Genomic DNA, 21,467 nt, shown 5'->3' with positions numbered 1-21,467 from the left:
CATCCACATTTTGAGCTGGTTGTGATTAATCCTATAAAATTGTCTGATAAATTATATATGCCAGAGAACCTAGCTATTAATGTCTTCCCTCTGAGTGTCTGTAGTTGGATGACATGAATCCTACCTCTTCTGTCCAAACTAAAATCTTGGTCTTCTCTTTTTAATATAGTCTCATGGACCATTGGTTTCACCCTAGCTTACGTTCTCCTTCATTAGGCCATCACACTCCTTCCCCTTTTCTTTCTTTTTTTTTTAATCACTGGGGACAGCACTATCCTTCTACTTAAGTCCATAACCTGGTCCTTTTCTTAAAGTGGTTCAGGGCTCTGCATCCAGTGTAGATTTCAGTATTTTCTGTGTAACATCCCTATGATGAAGCCCTTCCTTTCCCACCACATAGTGAAAAAACACTCAGCTAATTCATCAGCTTTTTAATAGCAACTGCTTTAATGGTCTTTTCTCAGCAGTTGACACAGGTAATCCTGTTCGCTGCTACCCATTCAAATGAAGCGACAAAGATCATTCTCCTAGTTTGACAGGCAGGCTGTTTCACATGCATTTTTTTCATTTGTCCTCTGGCTGTATCTTTTCCATCTCATTAAATATAAACTACTTGTCTTCATTATAAGGGCTCCTCCAAGCCCACTTCAGCGCTACTTTTCATTTCTTGTTCAGTACCCAGTGCCATCTGCTTCCACTTGGTGAATAATGCCAACTTTCATTCTACATGTCTTTAATTTTCAAACAAGTGCCTTCACGCTCTCTCTCAGGCAGCCCTCTAATGTGCTTGGAAGGCATCCTCCGCAGACGTCCACAAAGCCACTGCATTGGTCTCTTTCCAGTCCCACCTTCCTGCTCCCGTTGCACTGCCTACTCAGAGCATGGCCGTGGTCCCAGGATTTGTTTATTGCTACTCTGGCTGAAGAGACTATGGTCTTCTCATTTCTTTTTGTTCCCTTATCTTTGTGCAGCTATCCTGTTGCCTTTCGTGTCTTCTATTCACCTTGTAAGCTGGTGAAGAGGTTGTATTCCTGGGGTGTTTATACAGCACACACAGATCAATGAGGCCTTTGAACATGCTAAGGGCATCTGGGAGCTACAGTAATGCAAATAATAGTAATAATAAAAATACAGTAATATATACCTGTTATCAGTAATGTTTATCTTAGAATAGCCACATGAGCTGAAATAGAATTCGCTTCGGAGATCAAATGCCTAGTATTTTGGTACTTTGCCTTACAGCAATGCTTTACTTTCAAGTGTCATGTTTCTACAAGAATATTCATGGAGAATGCTTTTAAAACAAACTCCAGTTAGTTGAGGTACCATCTCATAGCCATCAGACAGAAAAGACAGCATAAAATTACAAAATTTATTTAAATGAATAATATACCATTTCTTGAACTGAAGATGAGAGAGCTTGCTTTGTATCGAACGTATTTCCAAGTCTGAGGCAGAAAATGGTAACTGAGACTCCCAGTGCAAGTCTCAAAGCAAAAGGGTCGCATTTGCAAGATGGAAAACAGTTTATGTTACCATAAATAATTGAAGAACTTGAACTTGCCGCAAGGTAGCTATTTTCCTATGCAGTCTACAAGTAAACACTCATAAATACTAAACTTCTCATCAGCCCTGCAGTTTTTAAACAGAAGGCACTGATCTGTCTCTTAAGCTGTGGGGTTTCTTTAATAACTATTTGACATCTACCACAGCAGCACAAGTTCTGACTAGCTACCCATTCAAAGCAATCACTGATTGTAATATGACATTGTAAGAAAGAAATTGGACCTGCCCAAGAATCCTTTCCTTCATTTTTAAATTATAATCCCAGTGATTAAGATCAGTTCACTAGACTTGTAGCTGCACCTGGAGGAAAGGAATTCAGTCCCATGTGTAAGTAAATTCTCAAGAGATCACTACTGGGAAATGAAGGGAATCGCAGCTTTGAAAGGATGTAAGTGAGCGTAGATTGGAGGTTTTACTGCTGATTAAATGTGAGCAAGAGATCAGCAGAACTCAGTACAAATGTCTAAGCCATAAAATTATTGGAAGGTAGGTTTTGAAACAAAATAGAAAACTGATGTCATCTAACTCTTTCCTAAATGTAGTAGTTTAAAAGTGGACTAATGAATGACAAAGTGTTGGGTCCTTATTAAACAAAAATATTCTCTTTGGGCTTTCCATCTAAACCATTTCTGTGGTAGCGTTCATCAAAACTTTTGCTTGCTTATTTTGGTTTTTAGTTCCTATTTTTTTCCCTTAAAAACCTATCTTTATTATAGATACAGTTTAGAGGAAGGATTTAAATGCTACTGAATTTTTAGCTTTTGTGGATTTTTTTCAGGTTTGTGAACAAGCTTATAATTAGAATTGCCTCAAGAATAACTGCAGTTAGAAAGACTGCTTTTCTTTTGATATTCTTGCTTCTTAGAATAGCAAAAATTCATGTGGGCTGAGTACACAATAAAACATGTAAATATTAACTAAATCCTTTTGAGTGCTGTGTAACTGTTGAAGCTCTATTGTCTTCAAAGTGTTTTCACTCTATGGCAGGATCTTGAAAGAAACTTAACACTATCTAATTTTTATGGGTGTGGAGTTGTAGCAAAAGAATGATACTTCCCATGGGAAAGAGAATCAAAGTAGGCTTTTGTTTGTTTGTGTGTGTCTAATTTATGGAATTCAGGTTTTTCTTATAGGTCAGCTGCAGACCTACTATGTTTGTCTGTTACCTGAAACTTTCAGGCAACAAAGTAAATAAAACTACTTTCATCTGTTGTCATTGCTGATTCTTTTGATTCCAGGAATATCCAAGACCGATCTTTCCTTAAAGTTTACAACAAAGATCCTGCACATGCATTTAATCACACTTCCAGAGCTGTCAATGGAGATATAAGGGTAAGTACTAGTGCTGCATTTATACTCCTCTTTCCTCCAGCTTTTATGTTAAATGTTTAAGTTCTGAACTGTAGTATGTACACAACAATTCACAAAATTGAGGGTATATGTATGACATGTATACAGAAGAGGGAATTGGTAATGCTTACCGTAATGTTTCTTAACTGCTTTGCTTTTTCCAATTACTTGCCCTGAGCATTAACTGGTTTTTTGTTCTTGTTTACTAGCGTTAAAGCATGCGAATCAAAACATAGCCTTTAATTACTTATTTCGGGACACAGACCCAGAGTTTATACAACTTCTTATTTTGTGTTTCCAAACCCTTTACAGCAAAGTATGGCATGGAGTTAGTTCACTCCAGCAAGGCTTCAGCATGGACTGGTTTGCAGTAGCTGAGCAGATGTACCTACCTTGAAGTTTATTGAAACACTAAATGACCATTTCAGATAAGAAATTCTGATAAATACCCATTGTGGTGTAAATGGTTTTGTCTTTTTCTAAAATTTTCTACCTGTTCTGAACAAGGACTAGTATATTTGCATTTTCAAGTGAACATTTTGTATTGGGAAACTATAGCAAAGGCAGTTGAAACGATTTGATTTCTCTCTCGTACTGTCTCTATCTTTTGCTGGACTGTAATCTCCCACCTTGATGCTGAGAGGGCAGGAGATGTGTCTGTGCAGCAGCTTTTCCACTGTGTTACCCACAACTAACGTTGCAGTGGGGGGGACGGTGGTGAGATTACACAACCTCATCTCCTCCCCACGCGTCCTAGGGTCTGTCCCCAGGAAACTGTACAACCAAATGAGCTTAATGGGGCCAGAAGGGAATGCCACTACTGTCCTACCTGCTTTGTGGCTTTTATGTGTGCTCAAAAGCTGATTGGACTGCGCAGAAAATTTCCTGTGATTTGCTTAATTGTACATTTGCGTCTTGGTTTCATTATCAGTTCTGAGCACGTCACATTGCTTTATTATTAATATTTCATGTAAGTACTTCTACTGTTTCAACAGTTTAGGGCCTCATTATTTTAGAAGGATTGCAATAGTTTATTTACATGCACTATTCTCAACCACCTCTCATTTATGTACTTCAATTATAAAATGGTCCTTTTGATAGGTCAGAAATCTAATTACTTGATTATCCACACTGCTGCACACACAACCTGAGAGAGCAAATATATGTGCTTCAAAGAGCTGATGGGATAGTTTTTAGTGTCTTCCTTAAGGTCCTGAAATTCTTCAATTTTAGTTATATGCCTATAGCAGTAACTGGATGTATCCGATACATCTCATTCATATTCGAAGGCATGACATACTATCTTTGTGCATTATCACATTAACTCATGTAACAATTTCACTATGGCTTTACAAAGTTATGCTATACTGTTCTTGTTCCATGTGCAGTGGATGCTGAATGCATCTACTGTGGCTTTATTTGTGTGCTCTAGAACTGTTTTCAGATACAGTTAACTACTGTATTAGCTACATATATTCAAAAGTAAAGATTACTTCTTTGGCCCTCTTCCAGGCATTTACTGCCTAACAGAGTTGTTTTGAAAAAGGTGCTGCTTCGGCGCAAAAACTGTAATAATTTGTATTGCTTATTTTAAAATACTGTGTTGTACAACAGATATGCACACTTTACACCTGTTTATGTCTAAGTTACCTCTCTTTGGCCATAACTCAAAAATAATGGCGACACAGTGATGACTTTTGCAGAAGTGGTGGTTTTATGGTAGAATATTGTATTTTGCTTGCTGAAATGCCAAAGATGCCATTTCTCAATTCTGCACATCCAACAAAACAGCTATTTTCTCATTTAGCTTTTCCTTTGCATTGACAAATTTCTTGTCTTTCTGGTCTGAGACGTGAAGCCAGAGCCAGGATGTTCATAGGGTCTTTGTGGAGAAACATGCAAAAAGTCTTCTCTTTGATCTACGTGAACTTCTGCACTTCAAAGTTATGAGCATGGAAACAAGTGATTTCTTGAGCTCCGGAAATAATGAAACCTGTTTGTCTAAGGATGTGTGTTTTCTGGTTGGGTTCTTCCTTGTGCAGCAATGTTCAGGTCCTAATTGAGGCTTTTCCCAAGTAGAGGGATTTAATAACACTCTCTCCGATCCTCATCCTCCGGAGTCTGAAAAGCTGGAGCACACAGTGCAACATTTCCTCTATTTGGCAGCAGTACTGTAGGATCTCGCAAATCTCTAATTTGGCAAAATTTGTAGGGACAGAGTAGTCTAATGGTTTCTACGCTTTGGTTAAATCTGCTTGAAATTTGCATGCAGATTCACGGGTTATTAGGTCAGGTGAGACAACCGCCAGTAAGCAGATGGATATCTATCCCTCTTTCCTTAGCAAACCAGATTAAAGAGGGTGGAAATGTGGGGGAGCGAGTGAGAAACGTACATTTTACATACTGGTGTTGCATGTAACCCAAAAGATTGTGGAAAAAGCTTTGCTTCTCATCTCTCCTTTTGTGTTTGTGCATCTTTGCATTGGGAAAATGATGTTCTTCAGCTTCATGTGATATATGAGTGCTAAATTCACTACCGTGGGGAGCAGGGAGTAACTCTTGTAACCACTGTGCTCTGCATCATGGTTAACTGTCTCAAAAAACCTGCAGAAAAGCAACTTATTGTCAGACTGGTTGAAAGAACAGTATTTAGAACATCATGAATTAGCCATTGTAAGTACATTTTTCCATGATGATACTGTGAGTGTGGTTGTACCTCCTGGCATATGTGAGTTAAAGCTTTGGTTTTTTGAGGTTTGGGAAAGTTTTAATTTACAAATTTTTCTACTGTTCGCCTTCTTGTCCCTTTGGAGCCTTTATCCCTGGGTTTGATGATGTTCAGGCTTCTATTCGTGTGATTTATAATCATTTCCATGTAACAGACCCAAAATAATCTCAGAAAATAATGTTAGCTGCCAGCTTGGACACCTGTTTTAACTACCAAACAGATGTGAGACCTGTATAAGAATTGGCAGTTACACTTGAAGTATTAAGTATTATCCATATGGACAAGAAGACTCAGAATGTGCGAGAGGAATGTGGGATCCGTGAGTTTCAGATCTCCTATCAAACCACTCAGCTTTCATGTCCATTAATTCTAATTTTCCTGGTCTTCTTTCTGTTCCATGCATTTTTCTGATGGGTTGTGTTTGAGAAAAGGGGTTTTGCTTGGGGTCTCAGCAAGTTTTAAAGGACAGTTTCTCCTGAAATCCTTGAGTGCCTTACTTGCTTACTGATACTGTGCCGTGACTGCTTACATCTTGAAGAGCATGGTTTGTTTGACAGGTCTGACATATTGAATGCTGTTCAAGCAAGAGGTAGCCACATAGTGCCATCTTACTGGACATTTGTGTTTGTACTCTTCTTTTCTTTATTATTCCTTTCCCAAAATGTATGCTGAAAATCTGTAGCAGCTGTTTTCCTTGGAGAAATATATCATCACATTGCTGCATTTCATTAATTTATTCCTTAGCCTGAGCTTGTAACATTTATCAGCACTTTCTAGATCTCTGTGCAACAATACTTTCTTTTGACAAAATACTGCCTCATGTCCAAATGTTTAGATGATCTTTTCATTCTCTCTGGCATTGTTTTGAATTCCAGTGTAAATGCATGTACACAGCCATGCTGGTCTGGTCTGTGCCATTAGAATTAATGTTTGTGATTTGCATAGATTCAAAGAGGAAAAGACTTTCTCAGGCTTACTAGGTGTAGGGTCCAGGTTGCCTCTCTTTTCATGTTTAGCAGTGGTGTATAGATTCAACATCAACAGATGACACTAAAGAACTTAAAGCAGATTTTCGTATGTTGCTGAACAAATTTAATTTCTTTGGAAGTGTCACAACTCCTCTTATCCTAGGTTGTTGCTCTGAGCCCCTAGTGACTCCAAGTGGAAGTGATTCCCCCACCAAATGTGCACAGTGTATTTTCTGTCCTCATTCCCTACACACTCATTTTTCTGGAATGTCTAAAAGGGGAAGAATCCTAAATTATAATCTCCCCTTTTTGTCATTGCAACTTGTCTGCATTTCTGGTGGCACAGCTGGATACCGATAATGTTGGTTTATGCAGTGGTTTGTTTTGGGCTTCATCTGTCTGCCAATTTTGAGCATCGGGAGGGAATTTTTACTCCATAACAAACTGATGGCTATTTTGCTTGGCAATCTTTCTCTTCCCAACCACCTGCCATAAAGTCTGTGGGTGACACTTTACTTTAAAATGTCCTAGACCCACCATGTTTTTGCTTAATTCCCTGACTTGCACAAGCCCTTAGCAGGTCAGTGCTTTATCCCAGACCTCTTCTGGGTAGGTGAGGCCGGAATATCCAAAGAATGCTTGTTGTGGTTGCTGTTGTATCAAGGTACACTTTGAGGTGTTTTGGATGTTTCTTTTGGAGACTTTCTCCAAGAAAGAACAATTAGGGTAAATTGAGTCACAGCTGAGTTAAGGGAGTGGGGGGTACCTGGAAACTCCACATTTTCTGGGAGTTAGAATGATAAAACATCATGATGATCCTGGCAGCAATGGGGGTTTGGGCTGCCAAGATGACAGGGGATAAGTTAAAATGAGTTGTACAGTAAAATGAGACAGACATTTGATAAGCTGGGTAAGCTGTTGTGCTGAATAGCTTTTATTACTGAAATTGCACTACAGCAAATTTTCATTTTTCCCCTGAAAGTGCCTGGCTAGCAGGTTGCTAACATTTTAATTCTCTAAAGTTAGATGCAATTTGTGAACTTAAAAATCCCCTACAAGTGCTAAAAACCCTCAAACAACTCCCCAAGAATTTAAAGCATCCAAGGAGCCTGAAATTCAGTGCTGGTTTGCAGGATAGATAGAGAGATAATAAAAGCAGGATCATCCTTCTGTATTCTTAAGGTACCTGTAAAAATACATCCAGGTTCTTTGAGATGTTTAACTTCTTTTCATTGGATTGTTTGTGATCTTAACATCAATAAACATAAAAGATGCAAATGCTGCCAAAATTACATTTGTTCATTGCATACTATGGCTAAAAAAATAACAGCTCCTTGAACTATGTAGAGGTATTTAGGACAAAAGTATTCCTTGGAAAAGAATTGAAGCAATAAATTGGGTGAATGCATTTTAGTGCTAGGATACCTATAGGACAGCATTTATATAAGTTGCCATGTGTTTGCCTTACTGATCCTATTACTACAAAACTTTGTTTTCTTTTGGGAAGAAAAAGAAAAAAGAAAAAGCAATGCTAATACCTCTGTTATCTGATAGAGACCTTCCAAATGATACAAATCTCATCTTTCCTGCTGTTTTGCTGTCTGCTTTTTCTAATGCTCTTTTTGTCATTGAGAGGTTATGACAACATGAGCCATATTGTATTTATAAACATCACGTGTTTCCTTGATATGACTTGCAGTGTCTGCCAAACAGAACACATGGAAGAAACATTTCTCCTTAGCTCAGCATTGGTTTTGGTTATACTGATTTCCGGGACAGGAAAAATGCCTTCCTTACTCAGATTTAGCTTTCATACAGTAGAAAGAAAGCCTCTGAATGTCCATGAAATCGCTTGAACAGAGACGCTGCAGCTCTTTTAGCCCACATACTTTGTCTGAGGAAAAGAGAAAAAGTGGTTTATTTTAAAGAGAAGATGTAATGGCATGTATTGCTGAAACTAATTCTAAATTAAAATACCTGCCAAAGTCGTCTAGAAACAGAACTCACCAAGAGATGTAAGGTAAGATGATGCACATAAATAATGAAATATATCTAATTCCTTTTCTTCTTTTTTTTTTTTTCCAAACTAAATGATATTTTCAGATTAACTGGGAATTTAAATCAGAACAATGAAAACTGTTTCTTCTTCCTTGAGCCATATGAGAAAATAAATGTTTAATTGCTCTCTATATCACCAAACTCTACTCTCAGATTTTATGTCTAGTTTCAAACCTACATATTAAACATAAAGAGTTATTTTCCAACTTGCTATTACAAATTTTGCTGAGATTTGAACAAAATATATAAAAGAAGTCTCTGATGTTCTGGATTTTTTTTACTGACATGGATTTTAGTACTTTTGCTTTGAATGGGTTGTCAGTGGTTGCCAATTATTTATGCAACTACAGAGCTGCAGACACTGAGAAGTAGCTGCATCAAATCAGACTGTGATGAAAGATTGCAAATGTACCTGTTCTCTTTCATTCACATGTCCTTTGGTATACAATACCAACTGCTGTATAAAGCCTAAGTTAGTGTGAAAGTGGACAGAATTTTAAGGGAAAAATAATTTTTTAATTTTAGCTACACATAAAACGATATATAAATTTCAAATGTTATCTGGCAAAAAGTCGGTCTGTTTAAAGATACAGACCCTGCATTATAGTTGGACAGACACTGCATTGTGGCTTTTTTAATATGATGGCTGTGTGCTTTGGTGTATTATATTTATTTCGCAAACATCATGTGTAAGGAATATAACTGTGTAGATCCTATTACTATACCAACATTTTAAAAGATATCTTTTTTTTTAAATTTTCAAATCATGAGGATGGATTTTAAGTTTATATCAAGCTGGCCGTTGAAAGAAAGTGTCGTGTTCTTGATATGAAACTACTCAAGGAACATGAACTTGCCTCACCCACGCAGTAATCTTCCAGTTAGTTTAAGAGGAGTGTCATAGGGTAGATATCACAAACCAGTTACCTGGAAACTCCCAGAGAGTTTTATCTGTGGAAACAGATCAACTTGCAACCACAATACAGTTGTTTTAGTGGAAGTTTTAGGGAGAGAGCTCTTTATTTCCCACTAACAGGCCTGTATCCAAGCTAGCCTGTCTTTCATGTTGAGGTTTGCTTAGAGCTTGCCCTGAAGCTGATGAAGTTACTTAATGACAACATATGATCTGTCTTGTGTGAAGTTCTCTTCAGCCCTGCATTCAAATTAGAAGTCTTATCTCTAACATGAGTCTGAGGTTCTCAGGCAAAACTTTCACTGCCTTCAGTGGGAACTTGCCCTGAATAAAAACATAAGGATTGGATTTGAGTCCATTTTTATTGTCTACTAGTTTCTGGTTTTATTCTTATTCCACCTCTTTTTACATTGTGCTTCCTTGTTCCAATTCTTTAGATGTTTTACTCGGTTTTTTTTTCACTGGCCTTGCTTTTAGTAGAACAATTTGGACTAATCTGGCTGTTTGTTTACTTGAAATTCCTAAGTAGCTGGCAGAGTCAGAAGTTGCCAGCGCTCCCTAAACACACTGACAGATGATAAAAATGCTCATGGCTGTGACCTCCCTTATTAGGAGGGGAGGTCCTCCTTTACCTCCTTTGTAAACCAAGTCGCTTATCTGAATTGCTGGAGTCCCATAAGCCGAAGTCCAGCTGAGCTTTATGACTTCCAGTTAGCTTTCTGAATGAGCTGTCACTCGAACAGGGGTTAAAAATCACTTTGTGGAGGTGGATGTTTTGGTACTGCAGTTCCTAGAACCCAGGTAAAGTTAGGAGCAATGTTTTTTCTTCTTCAAACCTGCCATTCCCTTGTCATTCAGGACCTTAGCTTTCCCAAGAAGTTTTTCACAAATCCAAAATGTGATACTTCATGATCATGACCCAGATTCTCTGCTTTCCACTGAGTCTTCACTTCAGTATATTATTGGTTACCTGCCTCTAGATAAGCCTAATGAATACTAAAGAGAATTAATTCTGTCCCCATCTTCGTTTTAACAAAGAGGAGTTAACCAGTACCTGGTGTCTAGGAGAACACAGCTACATATCTGAGGACCTTGATTCTTCTCCATGTTGGATCATACTTTTTCTAATAAGGGCTCTGGAAAACTAATCAGAGTTCTGAAAATATGAGCAGTAAAAATATCTTTCCTTGGATACATGTAAGATCTGGGGTTAAAAAAAGCCTCAGCTGGCAAAAGCAAGACAGTTGCAAATATCAGCAGGCAACAGGAGTCCATGAGAAATGATGTGATGCTGAAATTATTTTTTGTGTGAATATATGCCTTTCTTACATCATTGCAAATTAGAACTCCGTGTGACTAAGTGAAAAGACCAAAAGGGAGAGTTGGATAAAGGGCTAGTCCCTCCGTCACTTAATATTTACTATGGATAGCTTGACCTTAGCATAAACTAGGTTGTTTACTTCAGTCATGCTGACCACCTTGTGTATTTTTTTGGATAGAAGGAAGTAAAATGAAAAGAAAACGTAGGGCTCAAACAGGATAGGAAGAAGTTTGTGATCTAAGAAGACTCTTAATTGAGGCACTGATAGCGCCTCTAATGTTGCAAAAGATGTATTTACAACTGCAAATACTGCTGGGCTATAAAGATATGAGATGCATTGCAGCTGAGACACTTACATTGCAAAATCCAGATGTATATACGGCTTCCATGACCATTTCTCCTGCTGATAGTGCTGACTCAAAAACTCAGTGCAGCAACTTATTTCTTCTGATTTGCTATCTTATACTGGAAGAAGCAGCTGGCTACAGGTGTAAACGTGCTGCTTAGGTCTTTTAACTATCAATCAGCTCTGTTTTACAATATTTTTATATTATTTACATTCTAACCTATTCCATATATCTGTAATAGAGATTGTGTTTTGACTCAGTTGTTTGGTAATGCCAAATGAGACCAAGGGTTAACGCTTTCCTTTATGTTCATTTAACCATATCAACTTGTTCAGTTTTATTTGGCTTCAGTGCAGTGAGAAGAGATACAAATATGGAACAAAAGTAAGAGCTGAGTCGTTAGTACAGCGAGTCAGAAAGCCATGCATTTATTTTGATTTATGAGTACAGTTACTAACAGTATTTCTTTTTTTAAAGAGCAGAAATCTGATATACAGCATATTAAAACCAAATAAAAATGCTGGTCTGTACCAGAACTGTACGTGTTTGAAACTATTCCTTTTTTGGGAAAAAAAGGGATGACCCCATCAGTTCAGTGGTGCCCTGAGGAAGTGCTGAAATTGAGACTGGTCTGAAGGGTTTAGCTCCCTGCGTTGGTGGTGGCTGTCTATGTTATGTACATGATGTGCTTGATCTCTTTGAGGAGAATGGGGGGGGGGGGGGGAGGAAATGCTTGCTACATCCTCATGAATTACATGACTCCCGTTTGTTCTCAGAAAATTCTACCTAAAAAGCAGCTGTGGAAAAGCAAAAGAAACAAACAGTTGGTTTGAAAGCTAAAGAAACAGTTGGTTTGAATGCAGCACTAGTTATGAGGGGTGTCATAATGTTAACTTTAAAAAAAAAAAACAGAAATCAGTAACGGCTTTTATGTGTTCAGTCCAAACAGTCTAATAGCTTATGGGATGGGTGGGCCATGCTATACTGATGAGATAAATGTGGATATTGGCAAACCAATGATGTAATTATGTAAATTTGACCTTTTTAGGATTGAAATGTGTTATGTTCCAGTGTGTTTATATTTTTGTCATTTGTGATAACACCCTGAAAAATCTTGGCTGAAATGCCAAGAGGTTTCTCAGTGTACTCACCACGCTATTCTGTCTGGAGAGTATACTAAGGAAGCATAGGAGAATCAAGCATGAGAGATTTATTAACTTCTCTCTGCTTAATTGGATAATTTTAACAATTTTTTTAAACTCACGTTTCATTTGTTTGTAGGAAATGAAATACACTCGTAAATATGCAGAAATGAGTGCCTGCTAGGTTCACTGATCTGGATGTTTGTCTTGCCAATCAGGAATAAAGTAATGCAGACTAGTAGCAGGGAGATAGCTCAGACAATGAAATGTTGCTGGGGGAATAAACCTCCACACAGAGGCACTGTGATTTCAGTCAGGCCAATGCAAAACGTGCTGCATCTCATGCACCATTTTGCTCAGATTGCCTAAAGCGTGGCTAGACTGGAAGCCCTCATGGGACTGCTCTGGGACAGGCTCTACATGGCCTTGTGCTCCCTTCCCTTCCAAGCAGAGTTCACCCAGTGTGTCGCCAAAGTTGTCTCATTGACAGGTAATCTGTGACAATGTCAACTAGGGAGCGTCAACAGGTTCAGTATAGGTGTAACCACGCTAGGCCACGTATAGAGTCTGCTCCTGTAGCTAGATTTAAGCTGATGCATGTTGTAAGCTCAACGTTTTATGGCAAGAAGTGTAATATTGCTTTGCTTTCCCCTTATATTTTGTTTGGATTCTTGTTTTACACCTGAAAAAAGGTGGTCTTTGCCTAGGAATGGGAAAGGCCATTGGACATTATAATGGCCAAAGAGCCTTTGATGTGCAGGTGTGCTTGGGGTTGTAAGTGTGTGTGGTCAGGGGGTTGATAACATGATGGAATTGATACGGGAAAAAGTTTTCTGAGAAGTAAGCACTGCATGCACATGTGCATGCACACACATACAACATGTCTCGCCACTTGTCTGAGCTTGGTGGTGATTTCATCAAACCAGAATTTCTGTTGTCCCCCACTAACGAACAGGTATGTACAAAGGGCAACAACCACCTCAGCATTATCTCTCAGCACTCAGTCCCAGTGCACGTCAAGTCTCGGAGATGCTGCACTAAGGCCTGACTTGTAGAGAGCTGTTATTTTCCGCAGTGTCTGACGGAGATGGAGCTGTTTTGAACCTTAACTACATCTTCAGTGGGAATGGATGAACTAAGTGCTAGGTTTCAAAAGCCATTTGTAGCTTTAAAGTGCATCTCAAATATCTTTGCTTTGAATATGAGAGTGGATTGCAAAGGCAAGTGATGGTCGTAGCTTCTTTGCCCATGTCTTCAAGCATTCATGGAGTGCTCTGCTCACTTCTTGCCTAAAAAACACCCTCATGTTCTGACCACCCGTGCCAAAAACCCCACAAAACCTCTGAATACTAACCCAAACTAAAGAAGTTTATGTTTGATGTATTTTCTTCTTTCTCTTCCCTCTTCTTCTTCCTTTCTTCCTCTCTCCCTCTCCCTCCCATACCCACTATGCTAGGCATTGTAATAACAAGAACTAATGCAAAACCTTCTAGCCTCGAAAAAAATTTGCATTAGTTCATGTTTTTCCACTCTCATTCTGTTTTCTCATTATTTCACTGAATATTTGGTTGAATTTCCCCTCATATGCTGTAGTCTCTTTAACTCCTCTTTTTCTCATCAGTTCCTCACCTCCTAGCTTGTCTCCTATTTTTGTTTCTTTGTTATTTATTATCACTTTCTTGTTTCCCTATTTAGTTCGCAACACTCCATCTCCAATATTACCCTCTTTCATCTCTGGCCTCTTTCACAAACTCCTATTACTGTCGTTCACCCTGTCTCATTCCCTTTTTGTTTTGTCTTTTTTCCTCTTTCTTCTGTAGTTTTACAGTCAGAATTCCCTATTACCTTCCCATATAATTCTTCTTTACCTACTCTATCTCTTCCCAGTGTCATAGAATCATAGAATCATTTAGGTTGGAAAAGACCTTTGAGATCATTGAGTACAAGTCGTGAATTATGTATTAGTTAAATGTTTGCAGCATATGACTATTTTTTATTAATATACCTGTATTACATATGGACTAAGCAGGAAAAAATTCATGCTATGAACTCAGTCCTCTAGATTTAGGCTTTAAAAAGTTTAAGCATAAGTAAAAATGCTAATGGTAGGACAGAGGAACAGGAGAATGGAAAGTGGAGGTGCTTCTATATTGGTCTGTTGATAAATAAATAATGTTTATTACCAGATTCAGGCTAGAGACACTTAGTTCTTAGCTCAATCAAACAGGCACCACAGGCCAGGTTGGAGCTGCTGAAGTGGATCACAGCAAAGTCCATTGCATGGACTAGCAAGCAGCACTTGGAATGAAGCTGCCATTATCCCTTCTAGTTAAGAGTATCTCAGCTTGACTTAAGAAGAATAAAAAAAAGGCAAAAAAATAGGATGAAAAACAGAGCAGAGAGTGAGCTAAATGAAAAGACATATGGGCAGGCTCACTGTAGAGAATTAGGAAAAAAGTCTAATCCTTATAAGCTTACAATAGAAATTGCCGCCCACTGCAGTCAGTGGCTTGGTTGGGAATAGCAAAGGGCAGCTTGTCCCACCCAGCTGGAGAGGGAACGAGCTGACTCTGGGGGGTGCCTGGCTGACTGTCTTTTAATGCAACATTAGGCGAGACAAATCCTCAATACAGAGCAACTAATAGTGCCGTCTTAACTTTTGAGAGGTGCTTAATGCATATATGTCTGCAATACATACTGTGATACTTTCCGATAGCTAGGAAAATGTCTTTGTTTAAATCAGTACAGAAATGAGGGGGAAGCATGAGGTTTAAATTACAGGGTAAAGAGACAGACTGCAGACCTGACGTAATAGTTCAGTTTTGCAGAACCTTCTTCATGCGACTCCAGTGAGAGTTGGCTATATTTGCTCTAGTAAACTTAAAATAAATTTTGAGAGGCTTAAAAAGTTTCCAGCACAGGATTTCCCACTTGTGCTTGCTTGCCTTTAATTTTTTAAATCCCTAAAAATCTAAAATTCCTGATAATGTTGGTCTGTCATCACCAAAGGATAGGCCAAAAATGTACTGCTGGTATGCAAAACATACATGTATGTCTGTAGGTATACGTAACGTTAATATACATGTTACAATGAAGCACTGTTCTCTTGGAGCTCAGATGCTCGCTTGTGTGCTGGTTCAAAGGCTTTATGCACAGGTTGCTCCGCACTGCAAGCACCAGCTGTTCTACCAAGCGTGCTGCTTTGCCAGCAGTGAAGCTGCAGAGCTGCCTGTCTCCTTTATAGTGGTTCACTCTAGCTAGCAGTTATGTGCTCTGTGGTGTGGGAGGGCTTTTTGCTTGCTTGTTTGTATATTTTGTTAAGAACTAGGGAGTTTGGAATAAGAGAACTTTATGGTACTTGTGTCTACCCCAAGGCATATCTGTTTCCCTGCATGCCTTTGGAGTCAGTAAACAGAGGGAATAACAAACAATATGTATGTTTAGGAGAAGATAGTGTAGAGTGTACATGATATCAAATCCAGTATGTGTCAGGCAGCCAGAGCTGTTCTGTTCCCTCCCTGTTTGTTTAGCTTGGCCTCTCAAATTCAAAGAGCTTCTGTAGGATTTTCAATCTTCAGGGAAACACCACATGCATCCTTGTAGGTATGAATATGGGCAGTGAGCTGGAGAGCTGATGTCAGAAAGTTGAGGCCAATTTGAAAGAGTTATTCAGGGTCATGGAGAGCAGTGTGGAGTGCAGGGTGGCACCAGCACAGCCTGGCTGGGTGCTGGGGTGTGTGTCACCTCGGTGCTTTTGTGAAGGACAGCAGCTTGGGGGTCTGTGTTCTGCTCCCCCATTTTTGCCAAGGGGAAGCAGCTGAGACTGATCAGGATTGGATATGACCACTTTTTTCTTCCTCTGCTGAATGTTTGGAGGCAAAGCCAGGAGTTGATCTCCCTCCTTTCACTGCAGAAAGTGGATAACCACACAGGTTTCTGTCATGGTGCTTGTCTAAGCAGAGGGAAGAAAGATGCTGATGGTGTTTCTCCAGCTGCCTTCAAGAGCCTTGTGTATCAGAGGCTGCTGATTTGGGAGATCCTGCAGAGAGCTCCGTACATAGGTCTTTGCCCTCCTACTCTGTTGGTTTCTTGGATCAGAATTAGAAGCTGGGTGGGCTATAGGACTGGTGAGGTGGCATGAGACTTCCCTTGGCAAAAATCCACCCCCAAAAAAACCAATCCCACCCCCCCCAAAAAACCAACCCCAACCCCCCAAAAAACAGGAGAAAATAATGCTTCTTTTGTAATACAGCTCTTAAAGCCATCAGCAGCAAACTGTCTTCCCATTTGGATTCTGCTGGACTGAACAAACTTGTTGCATTTAAGCAAAACCCCATTGACTTCATCACAAGCTTTGCTCCAGAGTGCTGAGAACAAAACCAAGACCTGAATTAGTGACAAGCAATCTAGCCTATAAATGCTTCCCTGTTTTCTGTCAAGGAAATAGTTGTTTACAGCAGTACAAGCCATTAACTGCTTAATTATTTCCATCCATGAAAGTATTATTAAGGGAATAGGAACCCAAAGAGCTGTTATCAGGGACAGAAGGAACTTTGATCAGCAGTCAAGCAGTAAGTTACATCTATGCCGCATGTGTATACCCCACAGTAGACCTCAAAATATTCTCTGGCTTTATAATTGTGTCTCTAACATTTTTTCCACTTAAAAATGAGGGAAGCAAGCAGAAAATAAATTAATGTGATGGGCAAATTGATGGAAAGGTGCATGGACCAACATTGTTAATAACATAGAAGAAAGTAGGGTGACTGGCGATTTAGCTCAGTAGTAACTTGGGCCTATCATTAACATAGACATTAACATTGATTTTAAAGTAATAAGCTAACCTAAACTTCCAGGCCTGATCTCAGTGAAGCATAGGGTGTTGCACCTCTTAGGGGCATGCCCTTTGTTTATACAGGGGGTTAAACTGAAACGGAACTCTTGTACTGTACAGTACGTTATAAACAAATATATGGCAAGTAATTAAACACGGGATAATACATGGCAAGTTAGACAAGGCTTGAGGGCTCTGATAAAGTAATTGAAATGGAAAGTGATGCTTGAATGGTTTGTAGGCATTGTTAGAACCTACAAATTAAATTACAGCCCTGGTAATGTTATATCTGTGCAATATTTAATGATGTTGTGCCTGATGTATTTTAAAATTAAAAGAAGATTCATTCCTCTCATGAAAAAACTTTTCGTATGCATCAGACGTACTTGAAGACTCTTGCATAGAGTGCCAGATGTATGGAGGCCTAGTTATAGTTTATCTGATGTTCTGGGATATACTTTATCATGCTAGAGTCCAATTACTGAAAATGTGCATCCTACCAGCTTGCAATTCATTGCAGAGGAACTGCAGTGAAATATAGTGGTCTTTTTTATCCTGCATATTAGCATAATAATGTGATTTCTCACTGCAGGTTTGATAGCCTATAAGGAAGAGCATGGATGGAAGAATATACTCTGCAACTGTTAGAAAGCACGTGTGGCATAAAAGTGTACTAGGATAATTTGCTTGTATTTTTTACTCTTGATGTTTTTGAGTCTGGTTGGTCAGCAGACCTAAGCAGCTTTTTAACTAGCTCAAGTATATACATCCATTCATTAAAAGGGGATGCTTGACTGGTTATTTAAACCTGCCAAATATAAACCAGATGCTTCAATGGTAAATATTGCTTTACTCCTATACTGCAAGTAACAAGCCTTGTCTGATTAAATTTGAAATAAAAATAAATAGGTTTAACATTGTTTCTGTGCTATAATACTTTATTATAGTTCTAGTGCAAATATTTAATAAAAATAATATTTTAAAATATTTTACAGTGAACCTGAAAACTAAACATTTAAGACAAAATGAATATTTTTTATGTTTCTGAAAAGGCTGTTTATATTACACTACATATACATTTTGTGAAGTTCTGGTCAAGACGAATAATGGCATACAAATTTACAATATACAGCACAAATCAGAACATACAGCAGCTGTCTACAAAGCTGGAGGACTTCTCTGCTGTTGGGCTGGGTGTAGTAAAGGGTGGAACACCTGGATTTTTAGTTTTGGCTACCAGATCTGCTCTGATCTTTGTCCTGTTACTTAAATGCTTTGTGTCAGATTGCCCTTTTGTAGCGGAAATGAATGATGCCTCCCTCACTAACGGCTGAGATGCTGAGAGCAGTACTGTGAAACAGAAATGTTACTCCAGTAAGGTCACATTATAACTGGTTCTTTACAGCGATATTAGCTCATAGTCATGTGCTTAAATTGTAGTTTGATTCTTTTGAATGCCAGTCATGATGATGTAGGCAATTTTTCACTTGCATAAAAACAAGAACAAGCAAAAAAACCCCCCAAATCAACAGCAAAAAACCCAACCCCCCCAAAGCAGAAGATAACTGCAGGACTGGGAAGCGCTCATGTCATGAGATTTTCCCCTATGATATTTAAGTGCCGTCTCTTTTAGACTGTAAATACTGTATTTTTAAGAAGATATTTTCTATATTCCATGGTCTTTTGGGGTGAGGGGATGGAAGGGAGAGAAGCATCCTTTCTGTTCTAATTTTTTTTTTTACGCCTTCCCTATTGTTCCCTTTTTTAAAAAAAAACCACTAATCATAATGGCTGGTGTGGTGTGCTGCAGAGATAACAATGAGATTGATTTATGGGGGCCCCAAAGTTCAGGTTAGCCAAGTGGCTCAGGTGCCTGGTTAATAAGTAGACAGCCTCCTCCACGGGAGGGGCTTGTGCTTCCTTCTACCAAATGTCACTACCAATCTGAGTATGTGAAAAGCTTCTAAGGTTTATAACTGCTGTATTTTTTTCTAGAATTGTATGTACTGTGTTTGCTAAATAATTGGAGGTGTTCACCTGTTGGACAATTAATATGTGTTTCATGTTGTTGCCTTTGAAATGCATTCTCTTACCTAAATGGAGGTTACTCACTGTTTTATTTATGGCTTTCCCCTTTGTGAGCGTCTCTTGCACTTCATTCCATAATGTTAGTCTCTTTCTATACATCTTACAGGCACACATTAAAAAATGGTTGAGGGATTGAATCACATAGTGTTGCACAGTTTGTGACTGGGTGACATGCCAAGGAGGTTATTTAGTGACTAATTTCGAAGGGGAGGAGAAATTGCAGGCTTGTCATGTGGAAAAGTACTTCAGTCCATTGAAGCAGCATTACTTAGATGACCGGGTAAAGCAAGACGGCCTGCCCCTGTTGTGAGCAGAGGGAACAAGGAACATTTTTACTGTTTCAAAACCTTTTCCCAGAAGGCATGGATATACAAAATATTATACCGTAGACTGAGGATTTAGATTCAAGGCTGAAAACAAAAAGTGCTTTATGAGAAGAAGTGGAACCAAATGTTCATCTCACTGCTGTAGCCATACAGGTGATTTCCTTAAGTAACAGTAAGTGGCTTTAATTATTTCAGAGCAAAATCTTATCAAAGATTGTTTTATTTGCCCGTAGGTAGCAATGTTGTCTAAAAGTATAGTAAGAGTGCTACTGTTTTTAATTGTAGAAACAAATACTCAGAGTAGCATCAAGATAGCTGAAGAAATTATGCCTGAAAAAACAGACTGTGTAGGATTTGGTCTGAAACTCTCCTCTCTGCTTGTTTGCATGATCCATCTTCAGCATGCACCTTGACTTAAAGGCAAGGTGAAGCAATCAAACATTATTTTTGATATTACCATGAAATTTGTTTTGTGGTTAGCTTAGAATTTTATGGATTTGTTTTACATTCAGTAAAATGTGAATTAGGTATTCTTTGTTTTCCCCATGGGAGCTTTAGGATATGGTATGAATTAAGTTTATATGTAGTCAGGGATATAAAAGGACATACTGAGACATGTAGAATAACTTGAAGTAAAACATTTGGATCACTGTAGGGACTGGGTTCATGCACAAGTGTGCATTAAAGATATAGGTATAAAATAAGGGACAATAATGTTAAGAACGTGTTTGATGCTCTATGGCATGGAAAGGGAAGTGATGCTGTGGCTGAGGTTCAAGCCAGTGTATGGGCAGTTGCAATATGGTACCCTAAAAATTCTGCTCTTGAGGATGAAAGAGTGCTTATGCCATAACCTTTATGTACATCTGCACAACTGGCAGAAAGGTATGGAGACCGGATATCACAGTGTGATATTGAGTAGTATAGTGATGACACCTGATTAAGGTTCACTCAGGATGCCTCCTTTCTAGAGGGTCATTTTTATGTGCTCTAAATCCCATCTCCTAGGATAGTGAACATCATCTTCTGGTTCTCCTGGCAAAAAAAAGTCTATGAACATAGAAACTGGAGGACTGGTTGGTTTCACCATCATGTACCATCACAGGCTTATCCTAAGAAACATATTATATTATATTGGTTGATTGCAGTGTTGTTGATCAAGGGAAAGAAAAACCGTAGAATTAAGAGCATAAATGGAAGAAGAAAAACGCGGTGATTCTCTTGCCATATCCATATATGTCCAATTAAGTATTCTGTTCTGGTGCAATCAGTCACTAGAACCAGAAAATTACAGTTTCATAGATGTTCTGAGTTTTTAGCTGAACTCTTCTTTCACCATAATACAGAGATTTTACAGCTGGGCATATAGCAAAACTATGCAAAAGGAGCTAAAGAACTGAAACCTAGATCCATGCTAAGAATGGGAAGTTAATCATAGTAAATGCTGAGATTTCTCAGGGGGTTCTGCAATTCCTTGTCTGGAAAATTATCCAGGAAAAAACAATGGAAATATGTGGGACATGTTAAGAACAGCTAGCTGGGTCTTGGAGTTCCCCATTCATGGGAAGTTTGAACATTTGAAATCAGTTTTATTTTACCAGCATGTGGTTCCCATAATGAAAAACAATTGTGAACCCTGGCAGCTCCTAGAGCCTTATACTGTGGGGCCAGACTCAACTGAGGCCAGGTCTCCAACTTAGCCTAGGTCAGCTGTTTCACAGTCTGAACTCTCTCTTTTGGGCATCAGGGGGCCTATTTTTAGCCAAAATTGCCAAATAAACTTCTAGTCTGGAAGCACTGCTGAGGAGCAATAGACGTTGAAAACC

The 21,467-nt window shown here is 38.8% G+C and overlaps 1 protein-coding gene across 3 annotated transcripts in view; it reads left to right on the top strand.

Moving 5' to 3' along the window:
- Window positions 1-21,467, top strand: part of KIAA1217 (KIAA1217 ortholog) — a 184,296-nt gene that overhangs the window by 107,705 nt on the left and 55,124 nt on the right. For all 3 annotated transcript variants that reach the window (XM_075705117.1, XM_075705116.1, XM_075705118.1), the window contains one exon: window positions 2,805-2,898. In XM_075705117.1, coding sequence (XP_075561232.1) covers window positions 2,805-2,898 — 94 coding nt within the window. The remainder of the gene's footprint in view (window positions 1-2,804; window positions 2,899-21,467) is intronic.

This window comes from Pelecanus crispus, chromosome 2 (genome assembly GCF_030463565.1).
Source record: "Pelecanus crispus isolate bPelCri1 chromosome 2, bPelCri1.pri, whole genome shotgun sequence".
Lineage (NCBI taxonomy): Eukaryota > Metazoa > Chordata > Aves > Pelecaniformes > Pelecanidae > Pelecanus > Pelecanus crispus.
This window is presented reverse-complemented; position numbering and strand designations above follow the sequence as displayed.